Source organism: Zingiber officinale, chromosome 8A (assembly GCF_018446385.1).
Source record: "Zingiber officinale cultivar Zhangliang chromosome 8A, Zo_v1.1, whole genome shotgun sequence".
In the NCBI taxonomy this organism is placed as follows: domain Eukaryota; kingdom Viridiplantae; phylum Streptophyta; class Magnoliopsida; order Zingiberales; family Zingiberaceae; genus Zingiber; species Zingiber officinale.
Genome location: NC_056000.1, coordinates 83,505,893 through 83,525,603, shown reverse-complemented (window position 1 = coordinate 83,525,603; position 19,711 = coordinate 83,505,893). Strand labels below are relative to the sequence as shown.

The following is a 19,711-nucleotide window of genomic DNA, read 5'->3' as shown; positions in this document are numbered from 1 at the left end:
TGTGATCTGACCGGTCAACCTCTGAGCTTCCTTCAAATTCCGAGGTGGAGGCATGTTCTGCAAAGCTTGGACCTTGTTCGGATTGGCTTTGATGCCCCACTCGGTGATGATATAGCCCAGGAAGCGACCACTCTTTATGTCGGACAGGCACTTGCTCAGGTTCAGCTTTATTCCGTATGCCCTTAGCGTCCGGCAAGTCTCGTCGATATCTGCGCATAGGTCAACATCTTGGAGGGATTTGATGAGTATGTCATCGACGTATACCTCCTTATTACGGTCGATCTACCGTCGGAACACTTAATTCATTATCCTCTGGTAGGTGACTCCTGCGTTCTTTAGTCTGAACGACATGACGTTGTAGCAGTATGTTCCGTAAGCTGTGATGAAGCTGACCTTCTCTTGATCCTCGCGGGCGAGTGGCACTTGATGGTATCCTTGATATGCGTCGAGCATCTAGATTAGCTCACAGCCCGTCGTCGAGCCCACATTTGATCTATCCTGGGTAGTGGATAGAAGTCCTTTGGGCAAGCCATGTTGAGGTCGTAGAAGTTGATGTAGACTCGCCACTTGTTGCCCGGCTTGGAGACTAGCACAATATTGGTTTGCCAGCTCGGGAATTGGACTTCCCTGATATGGCCGACCTCCATTAGCTTCTCTATCTCCACTCGGATGATCACGTTATGCTCTGCGCTAAAATCTCTTTTTCTTTGTTTAATTGACTGAGCGTCCGGTCGGACGTGAAGCTCGTGCTGGGCCACTCTCGGGGAGATGCTGGGTAGCTCATGTGTCGACCAAGCGAACACATTGTGATTCTGTTTGAGGCAGGCAATCTGCTCTACCTTCTTTCCCTCCAGGTCGGTGACAACGAAGGTCGTGGCTTCTGACCGACTCGGGTGGATCTGAAGCTCCTCCTTTTCTTCATATACTAAAGTGGGGGGGGGGGTCGGTGATAGCATTTACCTCTAGCCGTGGAGTCTTCTGAGAAGCCTTTGCCTCAGTCTTGACCATTTCCACATAGCAGCGCCGAGCATCCAATTGGTCACCTTTGACTTTGCCCACCTGATCGTCTACTAGGAACTTCACCTTCTAGCAGTAGGTCGACACTACTGCCCGGAACTCGTTGAGGGCCGGTCAGCCCAAGATGACATTGTAAGCCGATGGCGCGTCCACTACTATGAAGTTAGTAGTCCGGGTCCTCCTCAACGGCTCTTCTCCCAGGGAGATGCCCAATCTTGCATGGTCGATTGGCAAAACCTCGTTGCATGTGAATCCATAAAGCGTGGTCGCCATGGGTAGCAGCTCGCTGTGATCGATCTATAGCTAATCGAATGCCTTCTTAAAAATGATGTTTACTGAACTCCCCATGTTAACGAAGGTCCGATGAATGGTGTAGTTGGTGATCACCACTCAGATGATCAACTCAACGCATCATCATGAGGGATCTTGATCCCCTCCAGATCGCTAGGGCCGAAGCTGATCTGAGGCTCTTCGACCTTCTCCTTGCTGCACCCTACAGCTGTTAGTCAGAGCCCTAGAGCCAATCATATGATGATTGTTGTATGGACTCATTGTATCATATTCCTATGTATATAAAGGCATTTGTTTTGGTTATTATACTTACTTGTATTGATGCCAAATAACTAAGCATAATAGCATCCTTGAGTAGAAGGTTCTTATCTATATCAATCGATTGGTTGAATCGATAGTGAGATGATATAGAGAACACTACTCTTAATCATTCCTAGTCAAGTATTAACATTCAAGGACAATGTTAATGTGACAAGACTAGCATGTAGGTCAACTTGATGACTTGATCTCACAAGTCATGGATATAAAGATATCAAGTTGACACATGGGTATGCATTGGAGAATGTATACTGAATGACCCGCCATGAGAAAGTATCATGGATCATTATATGAGTGTCATATACTTTCTTATATGGCTATTAGTATGACTATTAGTCCTTGGACCTGAAGTCACCATGGTTCCCTACATAAGGAGTTGCATACTTTGGCTTCGTCAAACGTCACCCGTAACTAGGTGGACTATAAAGGCGATTACTGGGTATGTAACAAATTATGCAGAGGGATGTGAGTGATGTAGATGGGATCTATCCCTCCTATATAACAGGAGTGACATCATTATTCTTGATAGAGTGAGACCACTAAGTGCATGGTCATGCCCAAATGAGTCAATATGAGATATTGAGCTCATTTGATTATAGTGAGTCTACTTGGAGTTCAAGATTTAGATTGACCAGAGGATGACACCATCTATGCCTCAAATTGATCAATCTAGATGTCAAGGATAGAAGGGCATTTGTCATATATTGTGAAGGGTCACAATTAGTAGTCACAAGGTGATGTTGGATCTCAACATTCTTGTAACTTGGGTAGTAATGATGTGTTGCTAGATACCGCTCATTACTTATGCTTCTAAATGGGTTTAGGAGCATTGTCAACGTTACAAGAACTATAGGGTCACACACAAAGGGCAATTAGATGGGGATTAGGTTCATATGATGAACCAAAGAGGATTAGGTTCATGTGATGAACCAAATTGGATTAAGAATAATCCAAACTAGACTAATTGAGTTGGACTCAATTTGATTCATGTGTCCAATGAGTCTAATTTAGATTATAACTCATTGAATCAATTTAATTTAATGGATAGAGATTCAATAAATTAAATTGACTTGAATCAAAGGTTGGATTTGATCAACCATGGGAGAATTTAAGTCAAGTTTGACTTGACTTGAGAGGGAAGATGAAGAGTCAAGTTTGACTTGACCTTGACTTGACCAAATGTCATGTCATTGTGACTTGGCATAGGGCCGACCAATGATGATGTGCCACATCATCAAAGGTTACATGAGTGTGTGCCACCTCATGAGGGAGACCAAGAGTTGTGTCCCTTGGTATACCATGGAGATAAAAACTCCTCCATTAAGTGGTCGGCCACTTAAGTGTGCATTTGGTGTGCTTGTGTAACTCTATCTTCTTCCTCCTCTCTTCTCTCCCTCTCCTCCTCCTTGGTTGAACACCTTTAGAGTGCTAGCACACTCTAACACTATGTGAAAATCGACAATAGACTTCGGATATTATCCGAAGTAATAGACAGATAATTACCGAAGTAGACGCACGTGAAGTAAAAAGGTCAATTTTTTACTTCACCACACTTTCACCGAAGTCTATCACCGGTCCAAAACCGGTTCAAAATTGGACCGTTTTCGAAGTAAAAAAACTCTATTACTTCATTGAGACCAGTAAAATGACCGAAGTAGTTGATGTTATATTACTTCATAGGTTTCGTTGTTTGATGAAGTAAAATAAGTATACAACTTCACAAATTTTGAATTCTAGTGCAGTAAAAGTTTAATTTTACTTCTGCATAATTTGTCTTGGTTGAAGTATTTATTATTGTATTACTTTATCGTAATATAGCAGTAATAGAGTATATTTTACTACAACAACAAAATCAATGTAGCGAAGTAATTTATACGAACTACTTCATAAATTTGATCAGTAGTGAAGTAAATAGTTTTTTTAACTACACCACTATTTAAATTTAGCGAAGTCTTGTTTGTCGTATTACTTCATCATTTATTTATAGTATCAAAGTAATTGACCATATTTTACTGCAATACAATTTTAATTGACAAAAATTTAGATTATAATATTTTACTACAACACAATATTTTTTCCACCAAAATTAAACAAATATATCACAAATATATATCAAATACAATTCAAAAGTGTATTCATAAAAGACATGTTTAACTATAATCCAAAAACTTTTGTATCCAAAAATCTCTAAATACATGTCTAAAATTTATATCATAGCCTACACCTAGGCACCCACATAGAAATAGACGAATTCACTCCATTCACTTCTGACTTCATCATACTGAGATTACTGTTTATTTTTTGATGCTGCAAACTGAAACATTAATAGAAGTTTGAGGATCAATAAAAAATGACTTAATATTTTATAAAGAAAATATTTCATAAAGAAGAAATTCACCTTTCTCTCCAATTGTGGATCTTCATCCAAGACTATCTCTTTCATGTACTGCATCACACAATATTCACATTGAACACCACTATTTTGTTTAAGATTACCCTAATGAAATTGAAAATGTCACGCAAGAAGTCACAATCCAAATAATAAAAATTATTAATTGTTGTCTAAATACATGGTCACAATACATACTGTCAATTGTTTAAAACCTGGTCCTTTTGAAATACCCCTTGATGCATTGTATTTCTCGATCCCACTACATTGTAAACAATAGAAAATTATTTTTACAACCTATAATGAATTGAATGCATTCCAAATCAGTATAATCTACTACTTACTTTGTCACAATAGTTTGCCAAGCATAGTCTCGGTTCCTGTTACTCAAAGAGTCCAATAAATATATCATATTCTTATCTTCATTAATTATAGTCAAGATCTAATGGTACATGTACAAATGAAAATCTAACATTGACTAGCATGTAGTAGGAATATATATGGAAAACAAGTCCAAACACTTGAGAAATTGGAGGATGACAAGAAGATTCTATACCACTTGAGAAATTAGAGGAAGATATTTATAATTCTGTTATAAGGAATATTCTCAAGGAATAAAAACATTTAAGTAGGGATGATATGGTTAACTAAGGGGAGATAGAGTAGCTGAGTTTTTTATGCTTGGGGACCTCTTGAGAGAGTCAAAGCAGAATGATTCTTCCATTAGCTTCGGATGCCTTGCAAATTCATGTGCATTAGCTTTGTTGAATTAACACAACACTCATATGCATAGCTTAACATATTAAAACGTAACAACTTAACAATCTGTTGACTGCATTGGTATGTCCGTTGAAAACGAACATTAATAAAAATATACATTAATACAATCCTTAACTATAAAGACTTGTAAGCAAATAAACTATATTCCAAAGAATTACAAATGTAAACGAGCAAATAAAGTCTGTTCAATTTGTAAATACTTGGAACCATGACATTAATAAAGAATTACTTGTAAGCAAACAAATTAATATTGCAGGTGTCAGCATACTTGGAGGTGTAAGCATATGTTGTTGTAAGATATACTTGTTGAAACCGTGTAAGCAAACAAACCTTAATATTGCAGGTGTAAGCAAACAAACATTTCAAAAACTAATTTAATACTTTGGTATTTTGCAGGTGTAAGCAAACAAACATTTCAAAAACTAATTTAATACTTTGATATTTTGCAGGTGTAAGCAAACAAACATTAATATTGCAAGCAAACTTTAAAACGTATAAGCAAACAAGCTTTAAAATGTGTAAGCAAACAAACTATAAAGACTTGTTGCAATCCTTAACACCATTACGTGCTGCAATCCTTAACTATAAAGACTTGTAAGCAAACAAATTATATTCCATAGAATTGCAAATGCAAATGAACAAATAACACTACACAATCAATAAATGTAGGAACTTGTAAATGCAAAAAAACAAACAACACTATACTTTAAGAGTTGCTACAATCCTTAATGTCTAACATCAAGCATTATCTAACATCAAGCATTATCACTCTTCTCTATAAGGATCGTCTTTAAGAAAAATTAAGGTCAAATCTAAATTTATCCCATGTAAACCAAAGAAAAGCATGTGAACAAAGCAAAGAATGTTGAAAATACTAGAGTTCATCAATAGTGCCAAGACATCTCATAAGCACCAATAATCATCTTAAACTAATGAATCAGATTCCAGTACATATTGACATTGTTAATGATTCCATAGTAGTAAAAGGTCCAGCCACATTCATAGCTTTAGTTTGATATGGGAAAAACAAATTCCAAATCATTTGAATGTGATAAATCTTGAGAATGTTGAACAAAGAGTCTTGTGCTAGTGTAAGAACACATATAGCTTATTGAACCAGAGTTATGGGACTGATCTTATAATGAAAGGTTTCAAATCCCTTGGTATTAAACATACTAGCTTTTGATGATATATAAACTAGAAAGAAATAAAGAGATTGTTATTGAAATATGAACAAACATGCATTATGCCATCACTGCTAAGCTTGGATGTCTAAATACAAAGTAAAGCAGTATTTAAATAATTTAACTTTATAGCATGATCATTATGTTTGCTTTTAACAAATCCAGCCACCAGAAATGTGCAACTTACACGGGAATCACCTTACAAGAACATTATGTCTATTTATGATAAATTGGAATGCATGAATTTTGTATAGCAAATATCCTTTTTACATGTAAGTGCTTTACTTAGAAACAGAAGAAAAGATGATGAAACACAACTGGTTAAAATATATGAGAAATTCTATACTACAATCTTCACACAATAAGCCCAACTAATAAACACATTATGCAGATTAAATGATCGAACCCTTGGTATAATGTCTTATTGAACAATGCATGTGAATAGTATACATGTTCAAGGAAATCATTATTAGAAAAAGCACATGCCAACAGATGCATCATAAACATCACATACCTTTAGAGCACAATGTAATTAGTGTACCTATCGATCCTTTTGTATATCTTATCATTGCCCCTTCGCTAGGCTTGAACTTGCCCTTGAGAGCCTCCCCTGCCCTCTTCAGCACCCACTCGTGGATGGCGCCCCTCCGCCAGGCTTGGACTTGCCCATGAGAGCTTCCTCTGCCCTCTTCAAAACTCACTCGCGGATGGCGAGTGCATCCTTGGAGAACTTGATCTTCATCTTGAGCGCAGCCAAGGCGCAACTGTCATGCTTGACCTAGATCTCCATGACAAATCAAACTGGAACAGGGAGCCAACCTTGGAGGAGGACGAAGAGAAGGAAAGCTCAGCGAACTTCTTCATCGTTGGATCGGAAGACAAAATATCATCGATGGAGACTTCCTTGTTGGAGTCAACTTTTTTCTCTTGCAGATATTCTGTGTCCTTGGGCTTGCGGAAAAAATTGTAGAAATTGCTCATGTTGCATCTTCTTCCCGTGGACAGGAAACCTCAAAGAGGATGACCTATCAAAGGTTGATCTGCCGGCGGCACGACAGAGATGAAGAACCCTAATGGCGTAGCAGAGAGGAAATGAAAGACATGGATGGGAGAGGGAAGAAACCTAGAGTGTAGAGAGGAATGGAAGTGAAGATGTCTCAAAGCAAAAGCTGTGCGTCGGGGAAAAACGAGAAGGTTGACCGTTGGGTAAAATGCGAAGGCTTGAATCGGGGAAAAAATGCCAAGGATTTCGTCGGGAGGATGTTGTGAAGTGCTTTCGGCGAAAAACAAATAAAACAAAGTAAAGGATGACTTAGGGTTTTAGCAGAGAATAGGTGGAAAAATTATAAATCCGTTCAACATAGGAAATTTTTTAACCAATTTAAAGTTATTACTTCATCATGTAGACATATCAATTTTATTTAATAACTTACTACTTCATTAAATATATATTACGAAGTAAAATGTCAAATAGAATTAGAAGTGAGGTCCGTATTTTTTAACCTACGAAGTCTAAAATCATATTTACTGTATCAAATTTATTAGCGAAGTTGATTATCATATATTACTTCGTTATTACTAATTACTGAAGTAAACAGTGGCGAAGTCTATTACAGATTTTTACATAGTGTAAGTGTTTTCTCCATCTCTATTGTTCGTGTGGATACGTATAGAGGTGTGTCCACTTGAACACACTTGAGATCCGGCAAATTTTGGACAAGCGGGATTCGCGAAGGGCTTCGCTACAAGGGTAATATCTTAACCATGTAGATCTAGTGTAAATCTAGGTTAGAAAAACATGTACACGAAATTTTAATCTTAGTACGAATTCGGTGGCATGGGACTTTGGGGTTTCCGCAACGCAAAAAATGGTTTTTGCGGCTCGAAAGTCCTAACAGTGGTATCAGAGCCACGTGCGAAGCGTGTACATGCTTCGTTTGTATTTTTATGAAAAATATCAGATCTGTAAGTTTCTGTAAATTTATGTTTTTATGAGTATTTTTCTTGGAGATGCGAAGCAACAAGTGCTTGGTCACTTGTCGCGCAAAATGTTTTGGGACAATGGCTAAAGGTGCTGTAAGATCGTCATGGGACACTCGTGAGACTCATTTTTCGAGAAGGGGTGCTGCCCCTAACCCTGCAAGGGGCATTGTCCTGCGATCGCGGCCGAAAATCGCTAAACGGGACCGTCGGGAAGTTGCAACTCATAAAATCGTAAAAACAGTAATAAAATTACAGAAATTTATACAAAATACATAATTTAGAATTATGTATGATTTGTGATGGTCATGGCCCAAAATTGGATTGGTTACATGTGTTGTAATTCATAATATGGCATGCGCGCCATTTTTGTGTGATTGTGCGTGTTGTATATTACGTGACCTGCATGTCGTGCCTTTCTATTTTATTTCCTATTGTAAAATAGTTTAGACTCAAATGTAACTCGAGTTTCATCTTTGTAATGTACAAAATGGAGCTGTGGAAGGTCCACTCGAGGAGGAGTTATGAGGAGGGTGCAAGCAACACATGGCGGTCAAAGGGAGGAGCTTGGAGAAGTTGTTGACCTTAGGTTGACCGTCCGATCTTCTCATTGGCTTGAGAAGATCGTAGTAGGGCCATGACCTAATCACAATTTAATTAATTGCTTGTGTGTGTGTATGTGATGCATGCTAGAGTAGAGTAATTAATTAGTGCCTTGACGATTAGATTAGATCTTAATCGCGTATATGATACACATCAACGATTAGATTAGATCTTAATCGCATCAACTCAAAATGCCTACCATGCCGTGATACCCATCACTACCTCAATCACATGTTGTTGTTGAATCTATCAAAGCAAAGCAACGCATATTATCTTGGTAGGGTGCGGAGGGAGAATCTTGGTCCCGTCTATCAACGCCTGGGTGAGTACAAACTCAATCAGATTGAGTAAAACTAGTTAAACTCAATTGGATCGGGTTTAACTATAGGCATTTTCCAATGGTTGGTAGATAGGTCAAAATCACATTTATATTAACTCTTGGGCAATTTAGCCAAAGCTAACTCAAGTTTTAATATACATGTGGATCTTGATCCTATAAACAAGAGTTGCATAGAGATGTAATTGGTAATTAGTTACCTACCGATCATACTAAGTCTTGGGCGATTTAGCCAAAGCAAACTCAAGGCGTAGTATGATGTGGATCTTGTCCCGCAAGAATTATAGCTAGTTGGTTAGAATCTAGTAGGTGTGGTTTGACCACATCCATGACTTGATTTTACAAAAGTTCTATAATTCAGTGGGAGCATCATTTAGTTAAAGGCTTAATTAAATGATTAGTGAAATATGATATTTATTTTCTGTTAGAGATTGTCATGTCGTCAAACACGAATACCTTCTCCCTGCGTTTTGTCCTTGATAACGACAAGCCCAATGGAGCTAACTTCCTGGACTGGTATAGGAACCTGAGAATTGTTCTCACTCAGGAAAGGAAACTGTACGTCCTGGAAATGCCCATTCCCGAGGCACCTCCTGCCACTGCCACGCGAGTTGACCGTGATGCTTATAAGAAGTATCAAGATGACGCATTAGATGTGTCCTGTCTCATGCTCGCGACCATGAACTCTGAGCTTCAGAAGCAACACGAGTTGATGGGTGCTTATGATATGGTTGAACATCTTCGTCAACTATATCAAGGATAAGATAGGCACGAGAGATTCGAGATCTCTAAGGCACTGTTTCAGTGCAAGATGCAAGACAGGACTCCCGTAGGTCCATATGTACTCAAGATGATTGGGTACATAGAAAACCTACAGAGGTTGGGATTCCCACTTGGCCAAGAGCTGGCCACTGACTTGATCTTGCAATCCTTGCCGGATAGTTACAATCAATTTGTTCTAAATTACAACATGAACAAAATTGCTAAACCCCTGCCCGAGCTGCTGAGCATGTTAAGAACTGTTGAGCTCAACCTTAAGAAGGTTAAGCCCAACTCCATTTTGATGGTGCAAAGGCATAAAGGCAAGGGTAAGCCTAAAGGTAAGGGAAAGTCTCAACCCAAGGGCAAAGGCAAGGCACTGAAACCCAAAGGAGGGGTTGCCAAGGATGCTACCAGCTTCCACTGCGGTCAGACCGATCACTGGAAGAGGAACTGCAAAGTGTACTTGGAAGATCTTAAAAAGAATAAAAGTGAGACTTCTACTTCAGGTATATATGTTATAGAAGTTAATCTCTCTATTTCTTCATCATGGGTATTAGATACCGGATGTGCTTCTCACATTTGTACTAATGTGCAGGCGTTGAGAAATAGCAGGGCATTGACGAAGGACGAGGTGGACCTACGAGTAGGCAATGGAGCACGGGTTGCTGCTGTTGCTGTAGGAACTTAATATCTATCTCTGCCCTCTGGGCTTGTACTAGAACTAGATGAATGTTGTTATGTGTCTGCTCTTACTAAGAACATAATTTCAGTTTCTTGTTTGGACAAGAAAGGTTATTCATTTATAATAAAAAACAAATGTTGTTCAGTTTATTTAAATGATATATTTTATTGTAGTGCACCTCTGATGAATGAACTCTACATTCTAGACTTAGAGAACCACATCTATAACATAAATACCAAGAGGTTCAAATCAAATGAAATGAACTAAACCTATCTCTAGCACTGTCGCTTAGGTCATATAAATGACAAGCGCTTATCTCAGTTCCATAAAGATGGTTTGCTGGACTCATTTTATTTTGAATCATATGAGACATGCGAGTCATGCCTACTGGGCAAGATGACCAAGACTTCCTTTAGTGGACACAGCGAAAAAGCGACTGACTTGTTAGGACTTATATATAGTGATGTATGTGGCCCTTTCAATGTCGCTGCCAGAGGTGGTTATAGGTACTTCATTATCTTTACTGATGACTTCAGTAGATATGATTATGTGTATCTGATGACACATAAGTCACAATCCTTTGAAAAGTTCAAAGAATTCAAAAATGAAGTCACACTTGGATTCGCGAAGGGCTTCGCTACAAGGGTAATCTCTTAACCATGTAGATCTAGTGTAGATCTAGGTTAGAAAAATATGTACACGAAATTTTAATCTTCGCACGGATCCGGTGGCATGGGACTTCGAGGTTTCAGCAACGCAAAAAGTGGTTTTTGCGGCTCGAAAGTCCCAACAACAGCATGGATCTCCAATCGCCGAGCGTATGATTTCCTGACCCGGTTGTAGTCATCGTCGTTCGGCCCTCCGGCGATCATGATTATCTCTCCCCGAGAAGCGTTGTTCCTATTTTTCTCTTCCCAGGCATACGACCTATTTCACTCGGCTGGGATCCTGGAGGGATCAATTTCCTCCCTCCGCTGATGGTGATGGCGCTCGGGCTCCCTTCTTTCTTCCTCTCGACGGTCGATCAATCGGTGCCGATCTCGTCTATCAGGGGACAAGGAACGATGGCGATATCCTCTAGGGGTCGGTCGGCTGACGATAGGTGTTAGTCCTCGGTAGTCTCGCATATTGTACGTCACCGACTGATGGAATGAACAAAACATAGGCGTCCATACCTTGCCCTTTGACGCTTAAGGCCGACCAGACGTCACATGCTGTACGACATGTGTCCTGGTCTCCAGGTGTGGTCATACTCCTTCAGCCCTTAGCCCTTTAGGTGGCTGATGGCTGCTTGGTGGTCGACACTCGGTTGGTGTCGAGTGCTCGGTCGACGCCTCCTGTCTTCTAGCCGCCTAGGCCTCTTCCATGTTGATGAATTCGTTGGCCTTCTTCAGCATGTGGTCAAAGTCCCGGGGCGGCTTCCTGATGAGTGACCAAAAGAAGTATCCCTCGGCGAGCCCCTGGGTGAAGGTATTCATCATAGTCTCGGACGAGACTGAGGGGATATCCATGGCCATTTGGTTAAAGCGCTAGATGTACGCTCGGAGCGCTTCCTTGGCCCTTGTTTCAGGGCGAAGAGGCTGACACTAGTCTTCTAGTATCGTCGGCTGTTGGCGAAGTGGTGTTGGAAGGCGACTCGGAAGTCTTTGAAGCTTTGTATCGAGTCATCTGATAGTCTTTTGATCCAACACTGCGCCGATCCGGAGAGAGTCATAAGAAAAACTCTGCACTTTACTCCATCTGTGTACTGGTACAACGCAACCTCATTGTCGAACCGATCTAGATGATCATCTGGGTCGGTCGATCCATTGTACGTCCCGATCGCCAACGGGGTGTAGTGTCGAGACAGAGAGTCTTGTAAGATCTCCTCTGAGAAATGCCTGTTGATCTGTTCAGGGGACGCGGCGCTTCGGGGCGCTTTTACTTTCCGCGCATCCTGAACGGGCGCATCGTCGGAAGATAATCCTCGCTCCTGATGCGCTTGGGCTATCTCCGAGGGGGTTTAGAACAGAGCTCGAAGGAAGGGGATCGACACGGGTGGCGTTTCCCCTTGGGTGTTGGTCGGCCTTCGGTTCTGCCTCCATACGGAGAGTTGCTCCACTCGGTATTCTTGCCCCGCTTGCCTATCGGGCGCCGATGTTGCAGGCTACGGCGCTGGCAGATCGACTAGTGCTTGTTCTTGTTGTTGCTCTATTATTTTTGCTGTCCGTGCTTGCACGAGCATCTCCAGCACCTCTTGAGTGAGCATCACGGTGGTTAGTCGTCCAGCGTCTTCCATTTTGTCGGCTCGGATTCAGGTGATGTTCTCACAGATGACGCCAAATATGATCCTGTCTGAAAGTCGAAAAGACGGATACTGGGGACGTAACGCTCTTGCTAACCTCCGGTGGACTTTGCTCCCACTTGCAACACAAGAAGCGTCAGTGTTGAGCCAGGGAAGGGGTCCCCGGCGATGACCCTCTGACGCTCAAGTCAGTCTCCAGCGAAGCAAGAAGAAGCAAGAACTGTAGCGCAACAGTAGAAATCGCGAGAAAAGCATACTTCCGTCGATACTTGGACCCTCTTTATATAGAGCTCCGGGAGCGCGTGTGTACGCTTCCCAAGGAGAGCACGTATCTCAAAGCTTTCCTTGAAAAGACGTGTCAATAAAGTGTCCCTGACACTGTATCTTAACGGGTCGAGACTATCTCTGAAGTGACAGTGGAAGCTTCCGTCGTACGATCCTCTGTCTAACCATGCCGTCTGTCAGTAGCACTAACTCCCAAAAGGATGTCAAAGGATACCCTGCTGCGTCTGTTGCTTAATTGGCCGAGCTGAATGACCGCTCGGTCGAAATTCTGCTATCCTTGCGCTGTCTGTTGTCCTGTCAAGCGGAATAGCCACTCGGCTGAAAGTCCGTTGTCCAAGTGTCGCCCGTTGTCGGGCCGAGCAAGAGGGCAGCTCGGCCGGAAGCCCACTGTCCATATGATCGATTGATGGGCCGAGTGTGATAGCCGCTCGGTAAGTAGTTCACTGCCTACGTGCTCAGTTGATGTTGAATTTGCTGCTAGGCCGAGCAAAGGAGCCGCTCGACTCGGCTTCTGCGTGTTCCTTGAGCGCCGGTTTGATTACTCCGTGTCGGAGATGATGGATCAGTGCTCAACCTGTGGTCGGAATATACCTCACCCGACCGGCCAACACCGCCTACCTGTTGACCTTCTTGACTTTGATTTTCATCATGATAATAGGATGGGGCCTCTCCTCTTAATCACCGTATCACTGTGAATTTTATAGATTCCGTATCTCTGTAGTATGTTCATTTTAAAGATAATTTTGACAATAAAAATATATTAAAAATTAAAATATTTGTAATAGATGCATAGTTCGGAAGGGCAATGCACAATTCATTTCCACCCACAGTCCTTTGTCCTTCTGAGGCCTTTCATCTTGGATCCACAAATCAAACCCTACACCTCATCAATTTTTTTTTAAAATATATATCGGTACTTATTACCCTCAAACATGAAAAAAAAAACAAAGACTTGGGCCCCACATTTGGTGCGACGGCTCAGACACTCACCACTCTATTTTAGCGTTTTCGGTCTAATGCCCTTATCCATAAATAGTAAAGAAAAAAAAGTTTTTGAAGCGACACCACTTCTCTATTAGTCTTCCTCCTTCTACAAGGCTATCTCCTTGCTGGATGTGGTTGGAGTTGGTGAAAGAGCAACTCAATCATCAGCCATGGATCCGGACTCGGAGATAATCTTCGACTTCCCGCCTTTCCTCTGCCTCTATAAGAGCGGCCGCGTCCACCGCCTCATCGGCACCGACTACGTCGACGCCGGCGTCGACCCCGCCACCGGCGTCGTCTCCAAGGATGTCCTCATCGACCTAGGTACCGGACTCTCTGTCCGACTCTACGTCTGCTGTCCCTCCGCCTATACCAGGCGCCCTGTCCTCTTCTACTGCCACGGCGGCGCCTTCGTCATCGAGTCCGCCTTCTCCCCCACCTACCACGCCTTCCTCAACAACCTCGTATCCCGGGCCGACGTCGTTGCGGTCTCCGTCGAGTACCGCCGCGCGCCCGAGCACCCGCTCCCCGCTGCCTACGACGACGCCTTCGCCGCCCTGAGGTGGGTGACCTCCCACGCCTCCGGCGGCGCTGAAGCCTGGCTGGCAGAGCGCGGCGACTTCGACCGGGTGTTCCTGGCCGGCGACAGCGCGGGGGCTAACATCGCGCACAACATTCTGGTGCGGGCGCGGGCGGAGCCGCTGGGGGTCGAGATCGAGGGGCTGGCGCTGATCCACGCCTACTTCTGGGGCCGAGACGCGGTGGGATCGGAGCCGACGGATCCGGCCTTCCGGCAGTGGCTGGAGACGACGTGGGGGTTCGTGTGCGGGTGGAGCGCCGGGATCGAGGATCCGCGGCTGGACCCGTTCCGGGACGAGGCCTCGCTGAGGGAGCTGCCTTGCCGGCGGGTGCTGGTTAGCGTGGCGGAGAGGGACTTGTTCAGGGAGCGAGGGAAGGAGTACTACGAGAGGCTGACGGCGAGCGGGTGGGCGGGGGAGGCGGAGCTAGCGGAAACGGAAGGGGAGGATCACGTCTACTTCCTCAGCGACCCTAATTGCGAAAAAGCGTCGGCGGAGAAGGCTCGCCTCGTCGCTTTCCTTACCCGTATTTCATAATCAAAGTTCAATCAAGATGTTGGCACTTACTGCCGCCAATTTCCTTTTTCCTTTTTCCTTTTTCCTTTTTCCTTTTGTTAACCTTCAATGCTATTAGGAATAGCTTGTCACTGATGTCATATTTGCGTCTCTATAATTGTGTTTATATCAGTTCTGGAGGTAAAGATTTTGTTGTAGGGGACATAGGCACATAACAAATCGACATATTAATATGTTGGAAAAATATGTATGAAAAAGTGATGCAGAACAAAAAATTGCATTGTAAATGTTGCATTAATTGTAGGAGTTATTGATATTAAAATTGGTATAGAGTCACTACTGTAGAAATTATGGATATACACGTGGCAACAAAAAAAATAAAAAAAATAAAAATAATTTGCCCATCCTATCCTAATGCCTTTATCAATTCATTTCTAGGCCAACATAAAGAAAATAAATCATGAATGACTATTAATCATTAGTGCAGATGATCAATGCATGAGGAAAGTTATATTTAGACATACCGAGTTTCATCCTCAAGACCTTATATGGTAACATCTCATACTTGAACCACCGCACTATCCCGAGAGGACAATTATGGACATACACATGCTTATAGGAGAGGTGCAAATTCATGATTTGGATTATACTAAGCCACATGATTCTTATGTGAGTGCTACCCGAACGTATGGGGATCGATCAAGATAAAAATTTGCCCAAACAAATCAATATTTTTTGCCTCCCGATCCTCTTTTTGCTTGCTAAGTATAACAGATGCATTAATATGTCATAATGGAGAATTCATAACATTTAGAGTGAAACAACCGATCATTGATCCTTGACGGCTAGCATTTTAACCCGGACAAGTAAAGGCGATAAATGACTTTTGTCATGTCTCGAAAGTATACTTGTCCATCAAATCAGACGGTATCTCCTAATGACAGTACATGAAATAATTGGTACCAAACCAATTAAAATCAACACATGCCAATGGAAAATAAAAGAAGCACTAAGTTACTACAATGCATATGATAATGTATGAATGCATGAATATGCGAACATACTAATCTACACAAGATAACAGTTATACCATTATAACTAAACCTCATCGATTCAACGAGGGAAAGAAAACAATAAACAATGACAACATAAATAAAAAAAATAAAACAATTTGAAGAAAAATCCGAACTTGAGTGGGACTGACTACCAAAACCTCTAAGCGACACAACATATCATCTATCTGCTAACCTGGAGGTCAAAGAAAAACAAAGGATAGTGAGTATAAAATACTTAATGGGTATAAGAAGATAGTACATGATACTACTATAAGAAGATCAAAGAGAGTAGTCTCAAATAATAATACTTACTACAAAAGTAAGATCACCAATATAATCATCTACTAACCAAAAATATAATAATAATATAACTCTCTACTAGCCTATTCAGTCGTGTATAATACAATGAGCAATGATAGGTAATGATCAACATGGATACTACACATCATCGTCATGTACCAATGCAAAAAATTAAAAAATAAAATAAATCATCATACATGGGAGCAACCGTTCTACCACAAGAAGTACAAATGACCAAGACATCTAGTTATCTAGCTAGAAATTATGAGAGAAACACTCTACCATAAATGATCTCGTGGCAGTTTAATTTGTCAGGGCCCTTGTCTATAGGAGAAATGTTCTACTTGTTATAGTGTATAATAAAAGCCTAACTTTTTGTAAACATTTATTTTGAAATAAAGAATCACATTGGTCAAATTTCTACATTTATATGCTAAGTGTAGTTGTTCAATTAATTTATATTGTAGATAACATGGTATGTGGTGTCACACGCAGAAGATCATGTTATCAGTTCCTTATAAGTTATAAAAAGTAACTCACGACTAAGATGGAAAGGAATAAACCATTGGAATAGTCGTAGTGTAATTTGGTATTAGTTTATCTTGACTATAAAATTACACTAGTACACTCTGAGTGTATTGAGAAGGACCATTTGAGGTAGTTTCTTTTTATACTGGCTATATAAAAGAGCAATACCTCTATTATTATAGAAGTGTGCACTCTTAATCATAATATAATAACAAGCACATATACTTAATACTTATTTCTTTAATTTATCAAAGGGTGCGATTTAGCTCGTTAAATCAATAGGCCCGATAAGTTGGGAAATGATATTATTTATATGGTGTGTTGTTGATTATAGAATGAAATTGGGTCCTAGTAATCTAGGTTAATGATGTCCCCTTAAGGAGCTCAAAAGGATTGTCATGTAAACCTTGCAGGTAAACTTAGTTCGACATGACGATAAGGTTCAATGGTACTACTCTTGGAGCTAGATATTAATTAAGTGAGTTGTCAGTAATCCATTTAATTAGTGGGCATTCAATATCTTAAACACAGAGAGATCAACACACTCATGATAAAAAGGAGCCCATATAGTAATATGGGATTGGTGCGGTAGTGCAATAATAACTGTTTAGTGGAATGAGATATTATTGATGAACTCGAGTTGGGTGTTCGAGGCGAACACGGGAAGCTCAAGTTCATCGGGAGACCAAAATCAATTCCTCCTCTCGGTCCCTGTCGTAGCCTCTTATTTATAAAGTTTTATACCCACCTAAATCCACCTTCTTACCCATTCATAGGTGGCCGGCCAAGCCAAGCTTGGAGCCCAAGCAAGGGTCGGCCAAGATAAGCCTTGGATGGATCAAGTGGTGGCCGACCCTAGCTTGGAGCCAAGCTTAGGTGGCCGACCACAATTAAAATAAAAGGAGATTTTATTTTTATAAAAGAAATATTTCCTTATGTGGAAGCCATGATTTAAAAGAGAGTTTTAAAATAAAAATTTTCCTTTTATAGTTTCTACAAAAGATTAAGAGAAAAGTTTGATATCTTTCCTTATTTGTAGTTAAAAGGAAGATTTTAATTTTGGAGAAAACTTTCCTTTTTGTAATCATTCACATGTTTAATAGAGAGATTTTAATTTATAAAAGTTTCCTTTTATAACAAACCATGAAGGGAATTTTTAAAAGAGAAATTTTTATTTTAAAAATTTTCAGAAACAAATTAGGAAGTTTTAATTTTATATTTAAAACTTTCCTTGTTTGAAGGATTTAAGGTGGCCGACCATTAAAAGAATAAAAGGAGATTTTAATTAAATTTTCCTTTTATTGGCAAGGAAAATAAGGAAGTGTTAATGTTTAAAACCTTCCTTATTTGCCAAGACCAAGAAATATAAAAGAGAGGGTAGAGGTGCCTCAACAACAACACATCTATTTTCTCTCCTCTCCTTTCCTTAGCTGTGGCCGACCCTCTCCTCTCTTCTTTCTCTCTTCTCCTTTTGTTGAGGCTGATGGAACTTGGAGGGTTTGTTTCATCTTGGTGACCGGTTGCTTGTGGAGAAGAAGAAGAGAAAGAAAGCTTCCCTTGAAAAATAGTTGGTGGCTGAAACTTGCAAGGAGAAGAAGGAGGCATGGGTGGATTCTCGTCTCGGTAGATCGTCATCCACACGACGTCTGAGATAAGAAGAGGAATACGACAGAAGATCGTGAGGTCTATAAGCTACAAAAGGTATAACTAGTTATTAGTTTCCGCATAATAACTAGTTTATTCTTTTGTTTAGATCTTGAAATACCAAACACAAGAGACTAACGATTCTAGGTTTTGAATTTATGATTCGATTTTGTGTTTCTTTTGTTTTTCGATCTTGTGATTCGATTGTTCTTAATGGTTAAACCTAGGGTTACTATAAGGAGATTAAATATTGAATTTCATTGAAAGGCTTTGTTTAGGAAGTGGTGGATGATCTCATACCCAAGAAGGCCTAGTGGCTCTCCATGTTTAACCTGGAAGCCGATCTCTGAAATAAATATTTAATCGAATTTGTAACATGGGTGGATTTGGATTAATAATGTTAAGCATCGTTTGCGATCCAAGTCTAAACCTCTAAGAACAGATAAGTTGAATTTGGAATCAATAATGTTAAGTTCTGTTTGCGATTCCAAATTTAATTTCTAAAGAACACAATAGGTTGTTAGGAATGGTTCGGGGCTTGTACAAAATTTTTGTACAGGGGAACCAGTACAATATTCCGAGTATTAACCAACAATTGGTATCAGAGCTAGGGTTTACCTCTGTTTGTTTGGTTTTCAGTTTAATTATGCACATGTTATACATATTTTAGGCAGGATAATAGTAGGATGTGCAAATAGATTTAACTCTATGGTTGCAGGCATCCTAGATCCAACTATTATGGCCCTAATGTGATTGTGTGTGATTGGACCCTCGGACATGTCGAGGGCATTTTTTGTGTGTGCATGATTGTATGTATTAAATACAACAGGAGCTGTATTAGTTTTAGAATTTTACATTTTTGTTTCGATCTAGATTACATGTATATTCCTTCGTGGAATATAGGATCGATAAATATAAAATTCTATTTTTGTCGTGGATCGTATCCTTGCGAGGCGTGGTACTATTTGTGGACCAGAGGCGCAGCAGAAAAAGAAGCAAGATAGATGTGACGACTAGGCCCGATTGCGGTGGCTAAAGATGGCAGCAGCTAGGGTTGGCAGCACATGGATGACAGTAATGGAAAAGGCCATAATAGTTGGAAAAGTATTTTTCCATATTTATTGCTTTATTTGTTGTGATGTGTGTGTGCATGATAAAATCCTCATCTTAAAAAACTAAGTGGGAGAGGGATTA

General features: G+C 40.6%; 1 protein-coding gene across 1 annotated transcript; it reads left to right on the top strand.

Moving 5' to 3' along the window:
* The first annotated feature begins 13,947 nt into the window (after positions 1–13,947).
* LOC122009760 (probable carboxylesterase 13) lies at positions 13,948–15,161 on the top strand. Its single transcript, XM_042566039.1, has one exon. The coding sequence runs from the start codon at positions 14,067–14,069 to the stop codon at positions 15,009–15,011; it is 945 nt and encodes a 314-aa protein (XP_042421973.1). The 5' UTR covers positions 13,948–14,066; the 3' UTR covers positions 15,012–15,161.
* Positions 15,162–19,711: the final 4,550 nt, after the last annotated feature.

Excerpts from the sequence above, each read along its gene's own strand:
- LOC122009760 (XM_042566039.1), top strand. The coding sequence starts at position 14,067 with ATGGATCCGGACTCGGAGATAATCTTCGACTTCCCGCCTTTCCTCTGC.